The following is a 27537-nucleotide window of genomic DNA, read 5'->3' on the forward strand; positions in this document are numbered from 1 at the left end:
GTGGCTTTGCGGTCACTCTCTAGTGACTTTGTAGTGACTTTGCGGTCACTCTCTAGTGACTTTGTAGTGACTTTGTAGTTATTGAACGTCCGACGGCGAGCTACTCGGGGGTTTGGGAGTGAATGACGAGCCGAGGCGTTTGATGCGAAGAACGTTCCGTTTCCATTTATTACTACTAAGTCATTGGGCAGGCACCACACCATGTGACTTACTGATACGTGTATGGCTTTTTGACGTTCCAGGGTTTTTTGCAGAGGTACGCCGTGGACACTGAAGGGATCAAATCCAGAACCATGTCATTCGAGTGCAAGTCTCTTTGTATTAAAGCATGCTAAACGACTCAAATAGTAAATGGTAGCGACGTGGGGCCCCGCTTCCAGCACTGGCAGAGAACCCATTGAGCTTTGAAGCCGAAGCGGAAACCCAGCAGCAGCTGGACCCTGGTGTCACGCATGGATGCCCGGCGAGGGATGCACACGCTGGCTTGCCTGCGTGGTTCCCACTGCCAGCCGCACGCTATGGTGACGAGCTAGCTCCGAGCTGGCGAGCGATGACGGATCGAGGACATCGGGTCACAGCGTCACACGCATCCTCGTCGCGGTCACGCGCATCGAAGGCCTTAACGCCGTCTCTTGCTTGCACGTGTGCACGCATACATGCATGTATACGCACACGCACACACACACACAAACACATGAGGACAGATCCATGGAAAAGCCCCGATTCTGGGGGGGGGGGGTCTTGAACCACGGACCGACGGAAGTTCCCTCTATTGTTCCCAGTGCCCAGCGCGGAGGGAGGGAGGGAGGGAGGGAGAGAGAGCGAGAGGGTGACAGGGAGGAGAGGAGGAAGAATGGAGGAGCAGGGGATGGGCAGCGCTGGCAGTGACAGATGTGTCTGGGACTGCGACTGGCACAGGACAGGAAAGAACCAGGGGCGGCAGAACAAAGACAGACAGAGAGGGGGTGAAGGGACACCCCCCCCCCCCCCCCCCCCTTACACACGGGGTGCATCCTGCCCTCTCCCATCCCTCTCCCTCTCTCTCTCTCTCTCCCCCCCTCTCTCTCTCTCTTCAGTAAGGCAACCGGGTGATTAACCACTCGGCCCTGTGGCAAGTCCATCACTCAGGATTTTTTATTACTTTGTTTTTCGGGCTCGATGGCGACCCCGACGGCTATCTGCTGACACATGGCGTTGTGGAGCATGACAGTGGAAGTGGAGGCAGCGAGGGCAGGGCAGCGCGGTCAGATTAGTCTGTGTGCTTTTTTTCCTTACACATCCTTTGTCACTTTTATGTTACATATGACAACAATAAGGGCAGAGCGGTGTGCCAAATACAATACACCCTGTTGAGGTTAGTGTTTGTTCTGCAAATTGAATTACGTTTGCCAGTTGTCGGGGGAAGGATAGTCGTGGTGGTGGATAGGAGCTAGAGTCAAACCTTAAACGTACATAATCTATCATAAGCAAGATCTACCTAGACCCCGACCTGCTCCCTCATGAACTGTATCTGAACTCACTGTAGGTAGCGTTGGAAAATAACCTACATGACAACACTCGACCCAATTCACGAAAGTAAAAGTCCCTCGGGTAAAAAATACAATACAAAATGGACCAGCAGAGTCCTTCATTACACCTTAGCTCCACATTAAAATCATTCACACTCAGTAGCGACGTGCCTGGAGCCAGACTCACCCACGGCCCACAGCACAGAGTCAAAGAAGTCCGTCTCCTCCCTGCCCGTCAGCTTGTTGGCCCAGGTCACCTGCAGGGCCCCCGAGGGCAGCTTGTCCACCCTCTGGGGAACGCAGCCCCAGGCAAACCTGGTCCCGTACGCCTGCATGTAGTCCGTCACCAGCCCCGCCATTTGCTGCAGAAACAAAAGAGTTGGTATTTTTTTTGGTTTATACTGCGATGCGAAATACGATGAATGAATGTCATACAGGTCTTTAATGGCATTTACCTCATTGAATGTATAGCTGTGTTGAATTTAAAACTCCAAAACATTCCTTATCAGAGACATTTAAAGAGCTAGGCCCAGTTTCAGTGGCAATTTCAGGCATCCTCAATGTAATTAAACTCACTATAGGTAGTTTAGGATACATGTGTCTATATATACACATAGTATGTGTATTTTAAAAAAAAAGGCCATGTTGTTCTCACTGCTGGAGTGAAGTGACATTGAAGTGTTCTGCGGTGGTTGCAGTACCTGATCAAACCCACGGAGGGCAATGCTGCGCACCATGACTGTGGTGTCCTGGCCGATGCCCGTCAGGAATCCTGCACACTCTAGAGCCACATCTGAAAAAACCTTGTTCAGGACCACAGAGGTTACACTAGAAGAAGCAGCCAAACCCTGAGGTACATCATGTCTTTCAGAGAAGGTACATTCCTGTAATATAAAACTAAAACGTGCCTAAAACCTAAAACGTAAAACTAACCACGTAAACAGAGGGTGAAACAGCCCAGAACACAAAGCACCAGTGTTGTGCATGAACTAGTTCAAAATAACTAGTTCAAAAGAACAAGTAAATTTTTCTATGAACTTTGAACTGAACATAACATATTTTTAACTAAAGAACTTGAACTAGTTCAGATTTTGTGACATTCTGAATTGATGCTTAGGTCCAGATGACATGTTTATTAAATAGAGTTACTGCCTGAATTGTGATGAATGAAACAGGTGTACAAATAATATCCACAACAATTTGAGATTGTAGTGATGGGCAGCAGGTAATGGAGAGGATTCATTTTAAAAGATAAGCACAGAATACTCACTCCAACAGTTTTTCTTCAGTTTCTAAAAAAAACTGTTAATGAACTGAACATGAACTAGTTCAAGACTGAATTGGTGAACTATGAACGTGAATTTATTCATTTTCTTTTGTATGAACTGAACTTTGAACTAGTTCATGTGAAGTGTGAACTTGCACAACACTGCAAAGCACCTCTGTGGTCTGCACTATAAGGCTAATGTTGGGTTCATGTTAGTTCATTCTCTCTCTCTCTCTCTCTCTCTCTCTCTCTCTCTCTCTCTCTCTCTCTCTCATGCAGAAGAACACAAAAGGATACAACTGGCTCCGACCACGAGTCTGCAACGCACAAAGACAGACAGTGAGCAGACATAAAAAAAAAACACAATGACAGACGGGACATCACAATAAAAACAATGCACTCAACACGCAGACATCCTGTATCGAATGACAATGTGTTTGTTAAAAAAATTCTAATAAAACAGGTTTACTTGAAAGCCGGGAATTACTGAAGAGATTAACCCGACACGGCAATGTCATGTCTGGGCAAAAGTGAGGACACGCTGAATAAATAGCGGCCTGATAGAAAGTGGCCTGTCTGTTTGTCTCGTCGGTGTGTACTTTTGTGTGTGTGACTGTGTGTGGTCCGTGGGCAGCCGCACTTGGATCGTCTGGCATTGTGGAGGACTCATTTGTTTTTCGCTTTAGCTAATCCCCGTAGGATCAGGGGAGGTTCCGTGTTGAAGGCACAGGTCCACACCTCGGCCCGCGCTGACTGAAGCGCCTTCCCTGCATCGGTTGGTCAGGAGGAGGAGGAGGAGGAGGAGACGGAGGCCCCGCGTGCTACCACCACTACCGCACCATCCCACCACACCCAGCTCTCCACTCAGCTCCAACCACCTGCCCGGCCTCTATGCTGGCGCTGACTCGCTGGCGGCCTCGTCAGCCGGCCTCACGGCGGCGAAGCGCTCACAGAGAGCGCCTCAGCGCATTCGTCCGAGGCACAGCTGCACTTAGTGCGTATTGTACGCAGGCTTAGAGAAGATTAGCATGGGGCCCTCCGGTTGATTCTACCACTTTCATCGCTTTGACCATGACCATACTTTTTCTGCCTCTCTCTCTCTATCTCCAAGTGCCAAGCTGTTATTCGTCTAAAAAACGACACTGAGTGTGAGGAGATCTGAAGACCAAACCAGTATAATGACAAGACAGCCATTGGTTAAAATCTCTATTAAAAATTCTTAATTTTATATGCAGCCAGCCTACCCGACCTGTCCAGTCGGTTATACAGCATGACGCTGGCCATCGAGATCTCACATGAAAAGGCAAGCCTTTTACATTGACTACTTCCAGAACGCTCGAAGAATTAGTTCAGTCTGCTGCCAATATTCTACATCAAATGAACGATTGAAGTATGTGGTTATTAGAAAGCATCCAATCAGAACTTGGGTTTATACAGCTCTTGATGCCCTTCAAGACCAATCTAAAATTTTGTAATTGATGCCAGCTGTCTCTTGTCGTTTGTATGGCAAATTATAAAGTCCAGCACAGATGGATCAAACCAATTTGTGTGTTGTTTTGGGATTGATTAGATTTTTACAGTCACTACAATTGAGTCCTCTCCATATGGCGGAGTGCCTCCAACCAAACAAATCCCATGATGCATTGGGATGCACACGCCCTGCAGTATATGGGATTAACAATCACTGTAGGGTGACTCATTAGAGACACAAGTTCTAGTGTGAATGAACTGTGGGTGATTGAACGCAGCAGATTGATTTCTGCTACAGGAAGACAGGTCTTCAGATTCATATTTAGTAACGTGTGCCACAGGATAGTATGCTAGGCCTACCTGTAGGCGGTCTACCTGTATGCAGCCTCCCCCCTTAATCCGGATTTCTAACCCCATAGCTGCACCCTAACCACGTGCATAAAAGACGCTTGCCAGTCGCTTAATGAGAATTCAGGAGGAATGTTTGGCTACTAAAAATAGAACTAGGAGGCGTGTAAAATATATTCCAGGCTCCATCCTCTTGACAGCCCTACCTACGGCACGCTACCTGCTGGCCTCTTTCAACAGGACACTACGGCCGCCTGCATGCTGCGGCCCCGAGGCGGGAACCAGTCACTCAGTAGTGTGCGTGCTCAGAGATCTATTAAACACCCAGTCACTCACCTGGCCTCTCTCCTCACACACCACCCACCCCCCCACCTCTCCACCTCCACCCTTTTCCATTGCCAGTTACATAGCCCCACAGTCCCCCAGCACCTGCACAGCTCGCAGCTCTACTAGCACGACAGCTCGTAGCGGCTGGCTGCTAGCGTCTGCCAGCAGCTACGTAGTACATCTGCAGAGGAGAGAGGCTGCCGCTAATGGTAGCGCTCAAAAAACGCTTTTTCCATCAAAGGACTTCCTGATCTCAAGTGCTAGCCTTGATCCTGGTTCCCCCCCCCCCCCGAGCCAAGCACTGCTTGTGGGCGACTGGGGCGAGATTCACGGTTAAAAGTGCCTCTTAAGAGGGTTCCAGGACTGGGGCTAACGTACAACTTGGTTTTAAAAGCCTATTCAACGGGACTTCTATTTGAAAGCTTCTGTATGAAATAATATGTTTTAAGGTAGAGGACTTTGACCTGTGTTCATCACTGTTATCATTATCGTCATCATCATCATCATTATTATTATTACAACAGGATATCAGGAATGTTGGCCGATTATTAAGAAGGTTTACATTGTCCCCGGTGGCCCCTTGATAAAACAGCAACTCTTTGGTTACCCATAGACAAACCAAAACAACAACAACAACAATAACAACAACCCTGTCAAACCACGCATCTATAAATAAATGATTTCCTGGTGTGTCTGTCATCGTCAAGTGTGAAACATCTGATTTCGTACTTCGCCGTTTAACCACCGCCAATAGTCAGGTCGGGGACGCCACAGAGGAAGACCAGAGGAAACATCAGGAGAGGAGCAATCACCCAGGTGATGACAGCAGCTAAACGGCTGGATTACAGGGCTTCTTCTGCCAGCCTGAGTCACCGCTAAGGATAAGCATGACAGGAAGAGAGCCGCCGTTGGGGGGTGGTGGGCGGCCATGGCCCGTTATTGTTACAGTATTATAGTATCGGAAACTACATTTTAGTCGTTTGGTTTTTAGTGGCCCGGTGTTTGTTTGTTTCTATTCGTCGCTCATCACTTGACGGAATCAGTGTGGAAGAGACACGCTCCTTGGGTGTCTCTTAGGTTTGGTTCTTTAGGGTTTGAGGGGAGATGCGTGATGTGTAGAGATAAGTTAACACAATAAGGACGCTGCTTGGATTCAGTCCATTAAGCTTTCGGCGTGAATTTTTAAATGACGTTCAGGTATGTATCTCACTTGTTTGTGTGCTTAGGCGTGTGTGTGTGTGTGTGTGCCTGTGCTCGTGTGTGTGTGTGTGTGTGTGTGTGTGTGTGTGTGTGTGTGTGTGTGTGTGTGTGTGTGTGTGTGTGTGTGTGTGCCTGTGCGTGTGTGTGTGTGTACTGTTTGGAGGGGAGAGGAGTGGGTGCTAACGTTTTTCCAGGTGCCTCTTTCAGCCAAAAGATGTCATCACTGGTAATGCCGTGCTCCATGGCTCCAGGGATCTGAGCGAGACAGAAGGAGTGAGATGGAGACAGACGGACAGACAGGGAGAGACAGATAAAGAGGGGGATGGCGGGGTGGGGGGGAGTTATATTCATCACCACACCACACGGCATGTCTATACATAGCTGAGACTCATCGAAAAACACACATTTAGCAAAACAAGGCCACACAAAGAGCCCGGGTGGTGTGTCCTGGGAGGCTGGGACCAGTCAACAAGCACAACCTTGTGTTTCAGCGCAGAACCGGACACGGCTATTTTTTCAATCACCTTTCCTCTGAGTTTGACACGGAATAAATGTCTCATCGTACTATGCTCACATTCGGCAAGTCTAAATGGATTCACTGCTTCAAATAATAATAATAATAAATGAATGTTTGATATGCCCTAAAAGCAGCTCAACGTTTTGTTCTGTTCGTTCGTTTGTCATTCATTTAAAGGTTTGGAGTTAAAGAGAGGATGATAACACTAATGCGTTTCTAAGCGATACTTACGTGTGTGGGGTATTTGGGACGCCCCCCGGTGGCTATCACAATGTTTTTGGCAGTCAGGAAGGACTGCAGGGACAGAGAGGATGACGGGGAATTTTACATTAAGATTGGCGGTACTTAAGTACGATTTCTGCTGTGTACATGATGTTCTTAATATCCCCTTTGTTTCACTTTGATTATTACATACATTATACATTCGCCTAGCTGCAGACTTTAAGTTTAAGTTCAAGTTCAAGTAATTAGAGTAGAAAGGGTGGCAGAGGTGAACCATGACTACTAAAGTCGTGATCATATCTGGGCTACTAGGTTACTAGTATTCATGATGACTCCTTCAATCTGGGCTTCTTTTCTTTTTGATGCATTGATGCCTTTGGGCCTCTGCCCCTTGTAGTCATTTTGATAATGTGACCTAAACATAGCCCAATCATGTTTAAAGAACTCCTCAATCCAAACAACAATGGGATTACAGTCATTACGTCATTCACTCGTTTGTTCATGTTTGACTAACACCAAAACCACCACCATAGGGTGGACCAATAAAAAAAAAAAAAAGATCTTCCTTTGATCTATTTATACAGTGGTCCACCCTATGGTGGTGGTTTTGACTAAACCCAAACCACCACAATAGGGTGGACACACTTTAAAATAGATCAAAGGAAGTTTGAAAAAGACTTTGGTTATGAAGAAGCAGCCCACCTCCTTCCCAGATTTGGTCATCCCTCTGACTGTGTGTTCATCTAGCAGGCTTCCCTTCACATTGAGGTACTTCACCTTCCTGTATGGAGACAAGTGGTGTTGACAGCAGCTGAGACATGGGCAGCCTTCAACCACACCTGAAGCCATCGGATTCACACTGGTGATTTGGGATATTCACTCAGATCATTTAATGAAAGCAGAGTTTATGATACATTTAGCATTGGATTCTCTATATTGGGAAAGAGAAGAAGAATAAATTAAAGGATTTTAAGATCTAAATGCATATCGGACATCCTTGGTAAGCCATAACTCAAGAATATATTACGGCCAATGGCAAAAGCATTAATTCCAATGTATCCTGAAGCCGTGGGCTGCTTAGCCCCAGTAATCCCTCCTTCTCCTTAACGGTAATCCCTCATTCTCCTTAACGAGGAGATAATCTATTTCATGATACCATTAAGTAAGAAATTAAATTGCCCTATAACCATTACGGCTCACGGTAGCACTCTTATCGTGAGGCAAACTGCTGAGTGAATGTGGGCATATTTAGAAAGAGTTTAACACCTGTTTGCCCTCCAGCTGAGCCATTCAGTCAACATGTCGCTCTGGATTATCAATCACTCAGATGAACACGCTCTGTGTGGCGAGACAGCGGCCTCCAGATTCAACACATACCACACACAGTTTGAGTATCAGTGATATGAACAGATGTCCTCACTGTGTTAAGGTTTTGTGAAAGCACACAGAGAGAAAGATGCTTTAGCGAACATGGATATGGGCTCACTTGTCCTGGAGCTGGACCCGGTGGCCCCAGTTCAGAGACCTGACGTGGTTCTGGACCGCCTCTGCCATGGTTTCCCTGGAGAATATAGAACAGGAAGCACAGCAAACACGGCATTAGCTCAAGAGGTAGAGCGGGTTGGCTGGTAACCGCAAGGTTGCTGGTTCGATCCCCGGCTCCTCCTAGCCGAGTGTCGAGGTGTCCCTGAGCGAGACGCCCTCACCTTGACTGCTCCCTGACCAGCTGGCTGTCGCCCTGCGTGGTCGACTCCGCCGTCGGTGAGTGAATGTGTGCATGAATGGGTGAATGTCAGTCAACACTGTAAAGCGCTTTGGATAAAAGTGCTGTATAAATGAGGACCATTTACCATTCATCCGATTCGCTAATTTGTGTGTATGTGTTGTACACCAAGTAGGCCACAAGATGGTGCTATACAGTGGCTAAATTTGTTTTTTCACGATGACTTTCATATTTTACCTAAAGTCCTTTTGAATGTTGTTTTTTTATATCTTGGTTAGTTATTGGGCATGGGACCCGACATCCTTACCAATCGTGGGACACTGGATCCTTGATCTTCCAGCCATACTTTCTGGCATCTTTCACAGCGGTGCCGAGTAGTGCAGCCTGGTGCATGAGCTTCTTGGGGATGCAGCCAACATTTACACACGTTCCACCAAGACCCCACTTGGTACCTGTTCAGAAGAGCCTCGCTTGAGCCTTCTTTGACAATACTGACAGTATTTTGGAGAATGACATGTATATACAGTATATACTGTATGCAGCACTATAGTGAGTCATTCCATTTACCTTTAGCAGATGGCTCCACATAATCTAATACAGCAACCTTCTGCCCCAACTGGGCCGCTGAAAACAGGTATAGGTTCTAGTAAGCGTAATTGTCATGAAAGGTTTACATTATAACCAAGAGCCACATGTGATTCGTCCCCTGTTACAATTGTATTGAGTACAAACTCACCTTCCTTGGAACAAGCCAAACCGCCTGAGCCTCCTCCGATAACGACCAAGTCATAATCATATTTCCCTGCATGAGGACATGGATTTATTTGTTAAAGCTGATTGCAGTGCTCCAATATGCTTCGATGTTACAGAGGTTTCGCCATTACTTTAGTTAAAAGTTCGAAACATAAATGTAATGAGGTCTGATTGAATAATAATCATTCACCAAAGGTTGACGAATACTGTCAATGTTCCACTAGTTGTAAAAGTGGTGTGGGTTCAATGACTTTCACATAGCTGATGCTCCTGTGTGGAAGCTGTAGTCTATGAATGGGTCAGTCTAGTTTCAGCAAAGCTTTATGGGATAGTAGACGCGTCGAGCTAGAATCCTAAATATTTAAATCGACCTACGATTGAATTTACTTTTGCCGGTCTGAATAAACATAAACTGTTACCTGTCAGATTTCGTGTTAGAACAGGAAAACAACTAGTCCTTCTCCAACGGTGCCGACTCTTGAAGAAGGCTGCCATGTTGTTTTGAATTAACGGACCCATGTGACGTCAGCTAGTACGCAACACAGGAGCAATAAGAGTGCCCGGTAATCTGCCTGAACAAATCAGGGGGGAATTATGTTTGTCAAAAGCGACAGTTTTTTTTTTTTTAATGACAATTTAGACACGGCATATATATATATATATATATTTTCTACTCATTTGAAAGTTGTGTTGGTGATAGGGTTGGCAAGGTACTGCCTGTCTCCCCTCTGTATCCTCTCCACTCCTTGTCTGCTCTTCTGTACAGAGCAGAAATTGATGTACACTACCATCCCATAAGCGAAAAACGAAAAACATAACACTTCTGAGCAATTTAAAAGGAGCTGCGTATTTTAGCCTGTTTATTATGCAACCCACTCAAATCATGTCATTAACGCAACAATTTAATTGCGACATGCCATAAAATTGCATTTCATTATGTCTTTGAAACCCAATTAATGGCAATATTTACTTTTCTTCTTTTGGAATCATTGTGCGTCGATCAGTATGGAATTTGTGGACAACATAGCAATAAATCACCATACATGTACAAATGGTCTTGTGGTGCTATATCTTTCCATTTTTACATTGGTGGCGGTTGCACACATGCCAATCTTCCTTTTGCCAGGAGGGACTGTGATGGAGGCTTAATCACAATCAGTGTTATACTATACTAATCACATTATGTGTGTTGAATTGAGTTAAAAGTGTATCAATGTATAACAAATAATATTAATCTCCTAACCTATTGCAGTTTCAATTCCATTCATGGTTAACATAGTAAACACAAGCAACCACATTTTTGCAGGCATGATTTATTGAAAACACACCAAATGTATACTCTACAAACCAGTACTTCTTTTTTCCATTATGTTCAACAAGCATATACTTGCCTCAGGATATTAGTAAAATCAACATAGTACATTCTGTCACTGTGGCATCGGCTGCTGGCTACCAAAGCATTCACAACTTTTACTTCTCTAGGAAACCAAATATCTAGCGTTTTGAAAAGTTTGTAATATATTGTAATAAAAGGCAAAACCTTCACCAACAGTCTAGACTACACGGGTAACAGAGTGAGTGAATGTGTCAATGAGTGAGTGAGCGAATGATTGAAACGAGGGCCTTTATTTTAAAGGAGAGAGATTTGGCGGTGAGATGGCAGTGAGCGGAGCAAGAATGTCATATAAAACACAGTTATCTTTATTTTTATTTTTTTTTATCTACCATGGAAAGGAGGGTTAAGGCACATGATAGGTACATACAAACACGTCTGCTACCGAGTAGTACAAGTCACTTGTCTGACGACCGTCTCTAAACAGTGGCGTTTATCTACACAGGAAGGGTCTAGCTCGTTTTGGTCAGCTGTACACGCCGTGCGTTTCGCATTTAGAGCACAGTCCCTCCGTCTCTGAGCTCAGTGGTGCGTACAGTGTACACCCCCACCGGACCAAACGCCCGCTGGCTGAGTTGTTGGGTTTTGTATGTCTACGACGCGTGGTTCCTTTGGTTGTGGTGCTGCGAAGCGCAGTCGGGGGGGGGGGGGGGGGGGGGGGGGCGGATGGTCGGGAGAAGGTCAGCAAAAGGTTCAGTCAAACGTTTAGGGGCTCTTGGTTGCGAGAGGATGTAGTAATATGTGCGATGAGAGCGCGCGCACACACACACACACATACACATACACACACAAAACCCCAAAAAGCGCATAGAAAAGGGATGCTAGGATAGTTCTTTTTTTCTGCATCGCTGAAATGAAAAACATAGATTTTTTTAGTTGTATTTATTGATAGCACATCGTACGTCTTTGTAAACACTGTGTAAAATATGCAAGCTTTATAAAATCACATCACAAAAGAAAATTCTGACTCCAATGCAGGCACATGCCATAGCAGACGTATGGGTTGAACTGTCCTGGCCATCTCTCTCTCTCTCTCCCCCCCCCCACCCACCCCGACCCCCACCCCGACCCTATGCAGAGTGCGTCACAGCCAGTAGGGATTCTACAGTGGATTACAGTGTCACTTTGTAGCACTCTCCGTCAGACTATTAGCACCGCCACAGGACTTTGCATTGAGTAAGCGTTCGATATTTCACTATGTTACTAGCAACCTGTTCAGTCAAAAAACAGACAGATACGAAACAAAACGCGAGTGTGTTAGCTCTGCAATCCTACGTTCCCAACTGCCCACACTAAAACATAGAAAAAATATATTTATATGCGAGTGACCGTGATGTGGTTGGCTTTTTTTTTACAATGTGAAGCAACTCATCTGAGATTGTTTAGTTTAGTCTGGCGCACATATACATGTGTCCGTCTTCCCTACACATGAACAAAGTTAAAATCCAACAACACCACCAAACAACAAACAAAAAAAAGAAAAGAAAAATCAAAATGTGGCACTTGGATAGAATATAATATAAACATCTGTACAATTTCCTTCATGCTAGGTTGAAATATATATATATTTATATATATTTTTTTCTATTACGATGCATTAGTGAAATCAAGTGATGGTTTTGTTTGTCAGTAACTTAATCTAAGTGCAGCGGGGGTCCTCTGGAGAAAAGGGGGGTGTCGGGGGGGGGGGGCACTGCTGTCTCCAGGCTATTCCAGCTTTTTCTATTCCAGCGGTTTCCCTGTCCATCCATCCTCCTATGGCGGCTGACTGGCGGTCGATACAAACATCTGGGTGTGGAGAACCTGCTGTGGACTTGGCGGAACACCCTCAGCTCATTGTCATCGTAGGAACAACCCAACTGGCGATGCGTGGCATCCGTTTTTGTTTGTCGCGTTTCAACAATACAAATATATAAATAAGTGAGAAATTGTCATGACGAGACATGATTTGTTACACGTGGGCTACGGGTAAACAGTTGCGTTTTTTTTTTGTTCACAAACACAGAACTTCCTCGACGAATGGATCTGTGAATCAATATACAACGAAGATGGTCTCCAGCGCTTTTTCACTTCATTTTTTCCGTTTTTCGTTTTTGTTATCTTCATGAACCCAATATACATTTGTATAAAACCCAACAAAAATATAAAATGCTTTATCGCTGCTGTCATTTCAACAGCCAAAGCATCCACACCTGCCTCTCTCTCCTTCTAGAGCACACTGTCGACTATAAACACCTTTAAATCCTCTGAAATACACTCATTGGCGCACTCATTGGCAAAGAGCGACCGCCGGCTGTCAGACTCAAGTGATGGGTTCTCCTCTTCACCCTGGCTCTGCTCACTGTTTGATATGAAGTCATTATTCTTTGCTTGAAATGGCTGTAAGCCCTGGCCTATGCTCTCTTATTTGTATTAATGAAACAGTGAACTGAGTAGTTTAGAAAGTCTGCAAGAGCAGGCTGGTGTGGATGTGCTACAGTTCTCTCTCTCTCTTCCTCTCTAATTTCTCCCTCTCTTCCTTTCCCACTCTGTTAATCTCTCTTCCTCTCCCGCTCTGTTTCTTTCTCTCTCTCTCTCTCTCTCTCTCTCTCTCTCTCTCTCTCTCTCTCTCTCTCTCTCTCTCTCTCTCTTCCTCTCTCTCTGTTAATCCCTCTCTCCCTCCCTCTCTCTCTCTCTCTCTTTCTCTCACTCTCTCTCTCGCTTTCTCGCCCTCTCTCTTTCTCGATCTCTCTTCGTCTATCAAGCTCCACTTACCGCCGACATTGCTACCAACCTTCTATGGCCTTCATGGACAAGCACAACGGGTTAGGATTCCCAATAATATTATAATACTGTAAAAATTGACAATTTCAAAAGGGTAGAGAGGGGGTTTCAAACTGGGATAGGATTTGACACATGAAATGTCAAAACAACGTTATCTGCTTTTTGATGTGTCTAGCAGCTGAAAAATAATTCAAACTAAATAAAAAATACCTTATTTCCTCTGCCCCCATCGCGTTGCGGTCCCTACCCCAGCATATCTTCGCGTCCACCCTTTTTTTGCCCATTTCAATATCCTTTATCTTCGTATTCCTATCGCCTTCATCCATGCCCCACTTCCTCCTCCTCCTCCTCCTCCTCCTCTTCCTCAACGAGAGACACCGCTGTGGCCGCGGCATTCAGTGGGAATGTTGATATGAAGTTAAAGTAGTAGTAGAAGAAGTCGCCTTTTTCTTTTTTTTTTTTTAATTCATTGATTTTCTGTTTTTTGTCGAGCATGTTTTCTGAGCGCCGGCCGTTTTTGTCTATTTGTGTTTTTTGTTTAGTTTTGTCCATTTACAAAGTCCGCTTGCAGAGTTGGCGACCAGGTTGAGCTCTGTGTGGGATGGCAGTGGTGATGTGAGAGGGCCTCACGTTGGGATGCGGTGATGTGGTTCCTCTAAGCCTGGGCAACGGGGTTACAGAACACACACATCAGGAACATTTAAAGCTACTACGACTATGCTAAGGAGTTTCATTCCAAAATGACAATCCTTTTGGAATTATTAAAAAATAATTCCAAATGCAGATTTAATTGTTAAAAGGGATTTTATCTCTTTGGTTAATTCTACTGAATACATTTTGTTTTGGAATGAAACCCCCTCTAATAGAGTTTTGAAATCACTACACAGAAAATGTTTTAAAAAAAATGTTTCACGGCGAAAATGGAAACTATGATTAGAGATGAATGACATTACAGTTCCCTTGTAGTTGCGAACCATGTCGAGATGGACCATAATGATTCTCCTTTACTGAAATCACATGGTGTACGCATGGAAAAAACATGACGCCCATTTCAACTAGAGACAAGGAACATGAAATGACTAATGACTAATGACTAATGACTAATGACTAATGACGACCCACGCCGACACGCGCGTTGCAGAGCAGAGAGGTGGCTGGGAATTGAAGTCCAAATGATGCTAAGGGAAATATTTTATCAGGAGTGGTCTAAAGTGACGACAACATGAGTCATGTTGTGGTTTGGCAACCTTCTCTGGCTGCCCACTGGAGTGTCAGGGTGTGAGCCAGTAAGTAAACAAACAGACAAACACTGACGGTGACGGTGACGGTGAAGCTACAAGCTAAAGGCGGTGGTGAGGCTGGTTGATTAGGATAATGGTGGGGGGTAAGGGGGAAGGATAATGGGGGTGAGGGGAGTGAGGTCGGGAGTGAAGGTGGCGGTGGTGGTGGTGGTGAGGGCGAGGGTGAGGATGAGGGGTCGCGGCGGGTGGGGGGGGGGGGGGGAGGATGAGGGGCGGTGGGTTTGTCTTTGGCGACATCATCTTCTCAGACCTACCATGGCATGCATTTAGACCCAGGAGTCAACAGGCTGGGGCTTAACGTCACACGCGTCCACCAGACTGATGGCGGGCCTGTTACTCCTAATGTAGTGCTTCCTATTAGTGTCATTCTGTGACCATGGAGGGAAGAGGGGGGGAGGGGAGGTCGGAGGGGGAGAGGAGTGGGTTGAATCCAAACCAAACAAACGGCAAAAGACAACAAAAAGAGATCAGTGAAAGTTCAATAATACAACACACAATCCCAATGGCAGACCGAGCCGGGGGGAAGTCAGTGTTAGTTCTGTGCTTAAAGGGAGAAAGAAAAAGTGGACAAGTGATTACAAACAGTAGTTGTGACATGCAAATCAAAAACTGGTAAGTAAGAAGCGTGGTTTTTGTTTGTTTAAACAAGCCAAGTAAGTTGCATTCAGGTGGGGGGGTGCAGCGAATAGATCCGGACAAGAAAAGAAGAACACCCTGCACAATAGTGACTCCACAGGGCTCCTCGATCAGTCAGTAGAATGAACGTTTGAGAGCGTTTGAGACCTGCTGCCGTGACTCCAGCTAAACAGGCTGCGGTCTGGCCCTGGCAGATAAGTCTCCTCTCCCTTGAACCTGCGGCGCTTCGCGTCTGGGCCGGTTGACTGACGGACAGCCGCTCAATAATGAAGCAGGCCTGTATTCCCGGGGAGGCTGAGGTCTCCTCCGGTCGCCGTTATTTTAATCAGCCTCTGAATAATTGGCCCGCCGAGCGCTAAAGGCAAACTTGGCACACACAAGTATCTGGCGGCTCCTTGTCTGCTGAGGTGGGGAGACGGACAACTCTTAGCCTCTTTTAAGATGTGCTGAAGAGCTTTCTAATGAGGGCCACCGCGGACAAAGGGCAGCACTTCTGGTGACATCAAGTGTGGGGGGGGGGGGAAGGCCGCCGTGGGGCGGAGGGCTGGGTCTGGGGGGGCGGGAGGGGAGGGGGACTGAAGAACGGACAAGAACACATTTGAACAAGCCGTTTCATTACATGTCTCCTATCTCCCATACGGCGGCCACTGCTTCACGGTGTGTGCTTTGTGTGTGTGTGTGTGTGTGTGTGTGTGTGTATATCTGAATGTGTGTTTCACTGGTGTGTGTGGTGTGTGTGTGTGTGTGTGTGTGATTGTGAGTGAGTGTGTGTACCTTTAAGGGCTCATGCTCTGTTGGGTCCTCTGGGTCCATAGCCTTGTACTTGCACTCCTTCTCCCTCTGGTCGATGGTGGTGTATCCGTCTGACAACACAGAGAATTACCACAACCATTATTAGAACCTCCAGCAGAGACACAGCTCACCTAGGCCCCCCAGCCCCCACCAGCCCCATGCCCCCCCGGCCACGCTCCAACACCACCAGCATGACAGTCATTTAACCGGCCTGTGGTGGCAGATGGCTGGGGGGCATAAGAACTGGTCAGAGGTGAACTTACACAGAGACTCTGTCCGCCCTGATTACACTGTAAATACATTACATACGTTTGTATGTATTTAATTACATACATTTTTTTTAATTAGCCATTCTTCTATGGGTGTTGACAGGACAGTGAAGATAGACAAGTTAACGGGTTGAAAGAGAGGCAAGCCTGGGACATCTTTGTTAGAATCAAACCCGGGGCGTTACAAGACACGCTGCCTATACGTGGTGAGGGCTCTCGCAGGTTGAGCCACCGAGCCACCCCCGATTCGATTTTTAATAGACCTTTAAATGTCTCCACACGGCAACAAATCCACCGCAAGCCCACCTCAGCACCTCAGCGCAGGCTCCAGGCACCCCAGGGCCGTGGAGTTCTGGATCGGCTGATTGGGACAATGAGCGCGGTACCACGGGAGGAGCAGCCAGGGAGTAATGAGAGGGATGAGCAGCGAAAACCCATGGGTTCCCATGGCTCCTGGTTGCTGCCGTGTGATTGGTCTGAAGTGATCTGCCATTGAGTTGTCTAACAAGTTGTCTAACGAGGGGGGGGGGGGGGGGCAAGGCAATAGCATACCACTCGATCCTGACGGTAAGACAGTCAGGAGGGCGGTCGGTGCAGGAGCACATCACGCACTCATACTACTCATACATCACGCACTGTCGTACTTGTTGACAGTGCGTGATGGGCAATCAAGTGTATTGTGCGACTGTAGGGAGATGGAAACTAAGCATCTGAACATTTTTCCAGGTCAAGAGGTAGCAAAGTACTTTGATATTACAAAAATGGTTGCAAAATCGACTTAATTTGAGTCGCTGGGCTCACTCAACGCACGTTAACAACGTGTTAACAAAGTTTTGAAAACCAAGCATCAAAGCATCATTCTTCTCTGATATGTGTTGCATTATGCATGTGGTTTTATTGTGCGCTAACTACTAGACAACAGCACACATCTCTTTGATCCTGCTGTTCAGATTCCATTAACAGCTAAAAACTTTATGAATATCCTGTCAAGAGGAAAAAGGGGTCACACACAAATACAAACAAATACTCATGGATGCACGCACGCATGCACTCGCAGAACATTTATTTGTAGCCAAACTTTGACAGCCATTTGGAATAGCTGGCTCAGTTACATTTTTCATTCTCCAAAATGTCTACCATCTGGTTATCCAACTAGAAGAAACACACACACAGACACAGACACACATAGACACACACACACACACACACACACACACACACACACACACACACACACACACACACACACACACACACAGAGACACACAGACACTACTGGGCCTGGATGCCAGGGTTTCGGGATAGGGATAGGTTAAGGCCAAGGTTAGGTCGGAGGCAGAGCTAAAGTGGGCACACTGACCTTGATTCTTCTCCATCAGGGGCAGGGTGGTGTCATCATAGCCAGGCTTGCCGTTTTTGGCTGATTTAGGGGTTGATGCGACTGTAGGCTGGAAGGGCGGACAGAGAAAGTAGGACAGCCGTGAGATTCAAAACGGTTACGTCACTGGCGCTGGGGTCATTTTTCTTTGTAGTTGTGGAGTTTCCAAATTGGAGCACACATTGGAAACACAAGCATGAAGCAGTTACTCTGTTATATTAGAACTTAGCGAGTGCAAGGGTTCCTCCCAGATGGAAATACAATAACGTGGGTGAAATATGAGCTGTGTAGTCTGAACCAAGGCACACGGGAACGAATCAAAAGCCTTTGTGTCTGGACGTTTAGACATCTATTATTTTTTAAGCAGACGGTTGAAGTGAGGCTGACCACATTCAAAGCGTAAAAATCAATACTGGAGCAAATATAAACAATCTTTATTCAATAATGAGTGCTATTTCGTTATTAATTATCACAACCAAGCAAAATATTTCATGCCCTTTTTCATCTTTTTTGACGTGGTGGGAAGCAGGGTAAGGGTCAGGGGAATTATGCTACGCGTTAGCTAGCAGGTTAGCAACGGCTACTCCGTGGGGGGAAGGGGGGGGGGGAGGGGCGGGGCTTGGCTTAGTCCCATTGGGGCCTACCTGGAAGTGGCTCTTGTTCCAACCGTCCTTGGTCAGGGCGTTCCTCAGGTCCTTGTAGCCCCACACCGTCTGCAGGACGTGGGAAGCCGCCTTGGTCTCGCGTGACGATTGGCTGAAGGAGGAGGAAGACAGAATAACCACGTTGAAAGAAGGGGGTGTAAACGAAGAAGAAAAACGTGGTTATTAAGCGGCCGTCAAGACGTTGTGAAGTCAGCGTCGGCGCGGCTCGCTCAACGGCGCAATCAACTGATTTATTCACGTCGAGTCTCCCAAAGGGGCTCCAGGGTCGGGCTTTTAATTCAGAGCCAGGCGCGTGCACGTAGGAGTCAGACGTGCACACGTTTCCTTTGATTATCTCGCTGAGAGCCACTGGTATTAATTACATAGGCGGGGGGGGGGGGGGGGGGGGGGGGGTGGAGAGTTACTTCAAAGAAAGCCAATCTCAGGGGGAGTGAGTGAAAACACAGCCATTTGGCCCAGAGTGAAGTGTGCGTGCGTGTGTGTGTGTGTGTGTGTGTGTGTGTGTGTGTCTGTGTCTGTGTTGTCCATGGCGATGGACAACTGTATGATCAATACTTGGCGGAACGAGGGGGAAGAAATCTTTCAAAGTCTTTTTCGGTCTTTTGATCTTGAGATTTGGAGAAAGTGCACGAGATGGCACATCTAGATACGATAAATGTAACCTCCAGCGATACGCCCAAGTACAAGTACCAATTTATTGCGGCATATTTTTTTTTATACTTTGGTTGTCAGGTAGTACTACTACTCGCTCTCTGAAACGACTTCAGCGGTAGAGGTATTTATGTTACCAAGGGCCTGTAGTTCTAAAAGTCGTTCACAAATCTACCATGTGTTTGGATGTCTCAGCCGGCTGGCTCTATGAAGTGGAGCAATAAGCCATCAGAGGGCATTAGGGATGCAGTGGCGTGTCCGCCCTGAATGATAATATGAGTTCTAATTATGCCAGGCGCATTCAGGAGCACATAATTACATGTATGAGCTAGTGTGATAAATGGCCCATGGGAGACTAATTTAATCATGAACATGAATGCTAATGTATATATATTCAGATTAGTCCATATGTTTCAGGTGGTGAAGACAACAGTGGTAGATCAAAAAAAAAATAGGATTTAGGAATTAGCATTGAAGAAGAAATGAGCCGTGAAGGATTGGGAATACATTGCACCCCACACGTTTGCTGTTGAGTTTGGGATGGGGTTTTTAGGCTAATAAGCCAAAGATAAATAAATTGGCTTACCTTGGCTATCTTCTATATCGCTACTCAATAAAAATAGATAATTTTGTACAGATTCAGAGAAACGTAGAGATCTAGAGGCATCTCCGAATTCACCAATTAGTCAATTAGCAGGTGCTTTTTTTCATCCAAACTCCCTGACAGTGAATTAATAGACATTAGACATGTCATTCAGAAGCAGGTTAGACACACACACAGTGTTGGTATCCCTCAGCGTCTCGCTGAGGGATACCAACACTGTGTGTGTGTGTTTTGAGTCCCAACACCCCCACTAACCACTAGACCTCCGTTACCGTGGCTATCATCATCATATCAAACATCCTCTCCCCTTACGGCACCTGGTTCTGTTGATGGCCACCAGCTTCTCGACGGCCTGCGCCTGGATGAGCGAGCGGGCGTTCTCCGAGCTGTCCGTCACGATCTCGTGGATGGTGTTGAGGATGGCCACCACCGTGTCCTCCTCCAAGTTCTTGGCCGGCCGCTGCTGGCCGCTGGGCAGGTTGCTCACCAGGTCGCGCATAGCGTAGCTCCCTGTGGACGAACGGGTACGGGCGCCCAGGGTTTTACCGTGTCACGTGAGACATCGCCGTCACCTCACCCCCCAGGGCAACGATGATCCACTCCACCCCCCCCCCCCCCCCCCCCCCCCGTCTCTGGCGGGAACACGTTTTTTTATTTTGCTTTACCTAAAACCTTTTTATAGGAGATTAGAATCTCTATTGGTTGAATTTGTTGCAAAATTTAGAGAAAAGTGGATAATAGCACACTCTAGGTACGAGCTAATATGGATGTGGAAATTCAGAACAAAGTGGGTCGAATCGGGAAACATTGCACGTCGATGAGTTAAACCTTTCATGTGACAATAAGCTCAGTGAGACGTCTCTGTGGAGGACGTGTCATTGTGGCTGCGGTCATACAGCAACACGTGTAATCATCAGAACAAGCTGAGGCCATGGTCATCAGTACAACAGTTTATTATTATCATCCCGGGGCGATCATACCGATCAAGTCCTTGTTACGGCGGTCGATGGACAGGTTCCTCAGGGCGATGGCCACGGCACGGACCACCTTGTCCGAATCGGACCGTAGCAGCTCCACCAGGATGGGCAGACCTTTCTCCTTCCGGACCGTGGCCCGGATGTAGTTGGACCACTGGGGAGACGCGGGGTGCAGAAGGAGGGGTGCAGGGGGAGCAGTTGAGAAGTTGAGCCGTAAAGTAGAAGTCCACTTGGTTTACTTTTCAACCACAACAACCACAACAGCTTCCTATCTTAGATGTCAGACTGAGCTGAGGAAGCTGCCAACAATGATCATCCTGGTTTGGCCGGGAATTCATTCAAAACTAATTATATGTATTAAATAAAGAAATGTTGAGTAAATCTTTTTGCCTGTGATCAAATTTCCTGGGCCACTAGCAAAAAAGGTTTGACAATTGCTTCCATTTTATTTTCAAATTGGATGCTAAATGTTGATATTTCAACATTAGTTTGTAATATTTTACAGGGTACGAAGATGAAGAAAAAAACGGAAAACCGTACTGCTATGTGGACTATGTGTGAAGCGTATTAGCTCTCACTTTGTCGAGTTTAGACGGTTATGGGTAAATCTCCATGCAGAGGCTTCTTTTTGCAGTGTTCTTCAGCTGCACACAACAGATCCACACACACACATAAACACACAAACACACACACACACACACACACCACTGGCAGCGAGCACAGTAGTACTTCCAGCATTGGATCCCTGGGGATTTATTTGAATAAATGATTTATTCAAATAAATAAAGGAGATAGAACTCCTTTTTCTCTCCTCCTAGAAGCTTGAAAAGCTCATCCTAGAAGCGGTTATACTTCAATTCTGACATAAAAGGGGCTATATTTCAGTTAACTATATATGTCATATTTCACAATATTTCACATTAAATATTAACTATTATGCTCCACAGGTTACTTTTGGACAGCGATTCAATATGCGAGAGACGTAAGGCCCGCCACTAGGGGGCAGTAGCAACCCTAGAAAGAAACGGAGGATCAATAATCTGGTCAGAAGCAGGTGAGGACTGAGGAAGAATTAGCAGGAGGATATAAAATGATGCCCAAATAATGGGCATCTGCCTTATTATGGAATGATATTATGCTGTACTGCATTGCACACGTCATTAGCTCTAGTGCTTTGGCACGAGTTCTGTTTGCGGTTTATTGAGGGAAAAATATGTTGAATATTCCCAAACTGGCAACGTTAGCCAAGAAATATTGCTGATGAATTATTAAAAAATATCAAGTGTTCAGTGCTCAAGCATGACAGGAGGTGAAGAGTTAAGAAATCAAGATGTCTTGCTAGCTCATAAATACAGAGTTTCAAGTTTACTGGAAAAAAGCAACTAGATGCTAGATGCTAAAAAGAATGTAGATGCTTTTGCTTTATAGTAAGAGTAAGTCAAGTTTCCATTACTACTGAGTTCCTACCAAGTTTCCATTCCTACTAAGTAGCACCAAAGTGGCCCGTTTAAAGCTGGAACAAACAAATAAGCCCTTGTTGATCCTAAACAATAATTGAGATGAATGGCCAAGTGTCGTCATCCTGGCTTCAATTACATAATCGTTTATCATTGGCCATAATTATTTTCAACACACATTCATGGGTTTCTTTGACTGACCAGATTATTTTACCCATAGAGAGAGGCCACGAAACAGAAAGAAAATGACTCTATTGCTCACAATCATTTTGTAACATGAATGTAATATGAAACATAAGAGTTCTATTGATGTTCAGAAACACATTAGGACAATGCAACAGGCGTGCTGCTCTTGGATTGGATGCCCAGACCGCCAATGGAGGTCTGGGCAAAAACTACAACTAGCTACGCTGCCTTTTTGTCCATTAAAATAGTTGCTCAGTGGCAGGATAGTCTAGTGGTAAGGGCATTCAGTTAAAGCTTCTGGGTTCAAACCCAATATCTGTACCAAGTAACCTAAACCAAGTCAAAAAATTTGCTAAATAGTTAGAAATGTGAAATAGTAACTAAATCCTGACAGTTTACTATTTCATTACTCCACTCTGATTGGTTTATACTGCACAATAGCAGACATTTGAATTTAAAAACCAACCAATATACAAAGAAAATCTCAGTCCCAGTGCCTCACACCGGGCCATCTGTACCGTTGCCCGAGTACGTTTGCCCCCAAAAGTCTAGATTGTTTGGCTAGTGTGAGCACGCCGACCGTACTCAAGTACAGTTCAACTCCGTGGCCTCAGTACACTTCAGAGAGGTGTGCTCAGGCCACGGTACAGATGCTAATGAGCCGACACACGCACGGATATGCAACCTATATGTACAAGAGGCAACCGTACTCAGGCCCAGTTGAGATCGCCCTAGTGTGAGCACAGGCCAGCGGCACAGTGCGGGGGGGGGGCAATCGTACTTGAGTATGGTACAGGGCAACTTTGCCTGGTGTGAGTGCGCCCTATACTGCTTCAATGTAACTCTGGACTAGGGAAAATAAAATGCAGGCAGACTTGTAACTCAATATTATTTTGGAAAGGGAGCCATTTCAGAGCTTGTTTTATAGTAAATATCAATGATACATGGCAGTTATGTAAACACATTCACCTTTAGCAAATGTATACCGTCGGCTCCCTGAGGGCAGGTATGCCTTCAGGGAGAAATGCATGAGCTTGTAGTTGTTTTGGATGCAGTATAAGTAACTCTCAATTGGAAAGTGTCTCTCTCTCTCTCTCTCCCCCCTTCCCACTATATAAACATCTTTATATCGCTCCTCTTCTCTATCTCCCCGTATACGTCTCTGCCAGAACTCAAGGTCCATGCGGATGCAGTATAAGTAGCTCCCATATATATATATATATATATATATATATATATATATCCCATCATTCCCTGTTCATCTCCATCTACTCACGGTCCACTGTCCGGCGCTCAGGTTCTGCAGGGCACCGGCGGCCGCCTCCAGGGTGTTGTAGTTCTGGCTCTCCGTCAGCAGAGACAGGTACAGACGCACCACCTCAGGCTGGTACAGCAGCTCAAAGCCTGGGCGGCACGCGTACACACACACACACACACACACACACACAAACACACACAAATAGACACACACACACACACACACACACAAACACACAAACACACACAAACACACACAAACACATGTTCCGTTAGACTCCATGGGGAGACAGACATGCCAATTACTGTGAGGGAGTCTACGGCTCTCTACCGTCGGTCCAGCAGCAGATCATTCAGTCTGTGTGTGTGTTGGTAGAAACAGGAAACAGGAAGTTCCAGTGTGAGCACAGTCTATTTTTGTATTTGGTCATAACACATCAATGGTCGATCAGTTGATCAACAGACACGCCAAGAAAGTTATTGATTGGAAAGCTGTGTGAACATACTGAGAAACCCGGTACGCCCGCTGTGATACCGACGTCCAATCACAAGCGCCGCCTGTGACGCAGGATTAATTGTGTTATCAAATGCGGTGCAGCCAGCGGGGGGGGGGGGGGTTGGGATGGGTGGGGGGGGGGAGAGAGAAAGCACCGTAACAAATCACATCGCTCTCTCCATTCTTCTGATACATGTTGTTGTTTACCAACAACACTGAAAAGATGTACGGGGTGTTCGCCATTCACAATCAATTTGGTTAAACACTGCGACAGGAGAGAACGACCCCCCCCCCAATCCCGGAACAAAGGAGTCCCGGGTTGAGGAGAGGAGAAACCCAAGGTGTTCCCCAGCTGGGCTTTAATGTCCCCAGAGGGGGGGGAAAACGTTTGTTCTCGCTTTCTCCAGCTCAAATGCAAAGCAATTCATCATGTTAGGCTGCATGTGCCAGACAAGTACTCACTTGAAGGCAGCGAGTCAGAGTCTGTTTCAGACTCAATCAATTATAATTTTCTACAAGTGTACGCGTGTTGTTGTTCTGCTCAGACATGTAACAAAAACAACCCCGACCATCACTCATTCCCGGAGCTCGAGGAACACCTTGAACAATGCACCACTGCTTCTTCACATTCCTCCTCCCTTTGATTGGAGTAACGAGTGTTTCATCTGTGGCAGTGAGTGAACTGCTGTTTAACAGTTGTCAAGGGCGGTCAATTATTCTGATAGTGGTTCAGACAGACTTATGTATGTCTGGGTGACTAACCTGACAACATCAGGGAAACATAACAGAAACTTAACAGTTTAAGATGCTACATGTTTTTCCCAGAACAACTAATAGATAGCTGCACAAGGACCTTTTGCTCAAAGTCATCTGGGCTCTAAATAAAGAAAAACAACTTTTCCCCCCGCACAGGCGCCATATGTCCATGGCTCTTCTTCTTCCAAAGCTTGTAATATGTGGGTAACGATGGTATAAATCAGTCATGTTTGATTGATGACAGCTGATGGGTGAATACACTGAGGCGTTGAAAAGAGGGCTTATGGTGCAGTTAGTATAAACCCCAAAGAGGAATTCAAAGCTCCTTTTGTCTTTTTCAAATAAAAGAAGTAAAAAAAAGACAATGACATAGTGTAGTGTGTAGTAGAGTAGACTAGATTTTAGTCTTTAGTCATTAGTCAAAAACAAACAGAGATGTACTCCTCCAAATCTGGGCGTCTGTTCCATCATTTGTTAAATGCGTAAAAAGTGTAGCAGTGTAGAAACTCACACACGTAGCAACATAACCCAGCGATGGTAACACCCCACCAACAAACCATGGTATTAATCCATGTAAACTTCCCCTCTAAGACAATAGACACCAGTCTATTCTAGTGTGTATGAGTGCAGTGTGTTGGTGTGCATGCACGTGCATGCGTGTACATGGTAATAGGGTGCCAGCTTGGGAGAAAGACAGCGAGAAATCCCCTGGTTATTTCCGTGGAGGGGTGAGTCACTGTATACGCTCAATATCAGCATCTATGCATGCCAGATCGTGAATCTCATCCCAGGGGCTCCTCTGATAGTAAATAATACATCTGGCAGTGCGTCGTCTGCAGGAAGGTGTGTGTGTGTGTGTGTGTGTGTGTGTGTGTGTGTGTGTGTGTGTGTGCTTGCACACACCGTCAAGGTGGGACTGTTGTAGTCAATTTCTAACTGGAATTATTTTGTCGCTACACTCAAGTTTTTCTATCCATAATCTAGATCTTATCTTTTGTAATCTTTCCTAAATGGCTTTAGAAGAACAAAAAGACTTTGTTTTATGATCTACTGGGGTATAAAACTATAAAACGAGTTTATAATATCCATTCGACACATCGAAGAACAACAAGGGACATATTGCACTGCAGCTTAACATAGTAATAGTAACTGTAATCAAATGTGTTTTCCACTATTCCAACCCTGAATGCACTCTGCACACACAAGCCCGCAGACAGTTAAACACACACACACACACACACACACACACACACAGACACACGCACACAAATGAAGACTTCAACATTGAAAACATTCAAGTCTCCGAGGCAACCGTCATTCCCTGGGCTGACCGCAGTGATACCCACGCGCACACACACACACACGCACGCACGCACACACACACACACACACACGCACAAACAAATGCACACACACACACACACACACACACGCATGCACACATGCCTCAAGCAAAAGCCCCTTGTTAGTCATAACCGGCCTGAAAAACGCTGGTCATCATTCAGTAGTGTCTGCTTGGACATAAATTCACTTCCTTCCCTCAGTAAAAATGTAAACATATAGGCAGACCGAGGTAGAGAGACACTACAAAACTTATAAAGAGAGAAAGGTAAGCATAAAGAAAATAAACAGCTGAAGGAGAGAAAGAGTTAGACTTACAGAAGTATTGAGGATTGTCAGAGACAGGAGGTGCTAACGGTCACATTCTATTCTCATGAAACGCCACCTAAATAATAAACCAATTCCAACAATTCCAGGAGGCCATTTTCTCTTGTCTGTATTGTGAGTCTCTCATTCCTATCTGAGAATCACGCTCGCATATTCAACCTCTCTAGTCACCCATCGTACTGTGCCTTTCTGAAAGTTATGGGAAGGCAAGACCTTCGAGGGTCGGCGCAAACAACAACAACACATAGAAGAAATATATGGAGGGCCCGTCGAGCAAGGAAGGCAGTGGCATAGCTCAAGCAAATCACAAACCACATCAAACTCGCCGAACTCTGAGTTCAGTGCAGAGCGGCGAAATCAACAGGCTTTCAGGGTGAATCTTTTCTGTGTGTCTCACTGTGTTTTGACACAGCGTGAAAGCAAAGAAAGCGCGGTATTCAGATCGAGTGGGATAAGGCGCATGGCGCCTGATGTTCCGTAACTCGGGGAAACCCACAAGGCGGGTTCAAACTGGGAACGTCATCGCCGAGGGGACATCCGAGAAGAGCAGCCCACCACCCCCCCCACCACCCCCCCCACCCCCTGCCTGCGTAGCCCAACCCGCATAAATAACATCGGGTTGAGGGCCCGGCCAAGTGTCACAAAGACCGTTCAACAGCCCTCCACCACCAGCACGCCCCCTCCACCACCACCCAGCATCCCCCACACCCATGAGACAAGCGGGAGCCAGGGGTTCACAGCTTGTTTGGCCCCTCTCGAGTCACTGTGGCGTAGGTTTCGTACCCACAAGAAGTTGGCACGCCGACTGTTACTGGAAGTCAAAAGAAGGGTAGAGAGAGAGAGAGAGAGATAGAGAGAGGTAAGTGAAAGAGAGAGAGGAGAGAGAGAGAGCTACGATAAGAAATCATCTACCACAAGACGCACCGTAGGTAATACAATACTGGGAACAGGGG

General features: G+C 46.0%; 2 protein-coding genes across 2 annotated transcripts in view; both read right to left on the minus strand.

Annotated features, from left to right (window-relative positions):
* Positions 1 to 1424: 1424 nt before the first annotated feature.
* txnrd2.2 (thioredoxin reductase 2, tandem duplicate 2) lies at positions 1425 to 9831 on the minus strand. Its single transcript, XM_084468048.1, has 11 exons — positions 9755 to 9831; positions 9319 to 9384; positions 9150 to 9206; positions 8890 to 9034; positions 8346 to 8420; positions 7562 to 7640; positions 6869 to 6931; positions 6305 to 6375; positions 3073 to 3092; positions 2210 to 2301; positions 1425 to 1870 (listed from the first exon to the last, which is right to left on the minus strand). The coding sequence occupies exons 1-11, from the start codon at positions 9828 to 9830 to the stop codon at positions 1655 to 1657; spliced, it is 960 nt and encodes a 319-aa protein (XP_084324174.1). The 5' UTR covers position 9831; the 3' UTR covers positions 1425 to 1654.
* Positions 9832 to 13977: 4146 nt separating this feature from the next.
* The window catches only part of LOC311343264 (splicing regulator ARVCF-like), a gene marked incomplete at its 5' end in the record, with an annotated part of 29081 nt that continues 15521 nt past the window's right edge, over positions 13978 to 27537 (minus strand). Inside the window, 7 exons of the mRNA XM_084468142.1 lie at positions 13978 to 14152; positions 16203 to 16291; positions 17850 to 17937; positions 18512 to 18623; positions 20105 to 20297; positions 20768 to 20918; positions 23684 to 23811. Coding sequence (XP_084324268.1) covers positions 14147 to 14152; positions 16203 to 16291; positions 17850 to 17937; positions 18512 to 18623; positions 20105 to 20297; positions 20768 to 20918; positions 23684 to 23811 — 767 coding nt within the window. The 3' untranslated portion in view covers positions 13978 to 14146. The remainder of the gene's footprint in view (positions 14153 to 16202; positions 16292 to 17849; positions 17938 to 18511; positions 18624 to 20104; positions 20298 to 20767; positions 20919 to 23683; positions 23812 to 27537) is intronic.

The sequence above is a fragment of the Micromesistius poutassou genome, assembly GCF_964030765.1.
Source record: "Micromesistius poutassou genome assembly, chromosome: 5".
Taxonomy (NCBI): domain Eukaryota; kingdom Metazoa; phylum Chordata; class Actinopteri; order Gadiformes; family Gadidae; genus Micromesistius; species Micromesistius poutassou.

Excerpts from the sequence above, each read along its gene's own strand:
- txnrd2.2 (XM_084468048.1), bottom strand. The coding sequence starts at position 9,830 with ATGGCAGCCTTCTTCAAGAGTCGGCACCGTTGGAGAAGGACTAGTTGT. Across the intron at positions 8,421-8,889 it reads GATCCAGTGTCCCACGATTG|GGAAACCATGGCAGAGGCGG; the intron begins GTAAGGATGTCG and ends TATATTCTCCAG. Across the intron at positions 2,302-3,072 it reads ACTCGTGGTCGGAGCCAGTT|ATGTGGCTCTAGAGTGTGCA; the intron begins GTATCCTTTTGT and ends AGGTTTTTTCAG.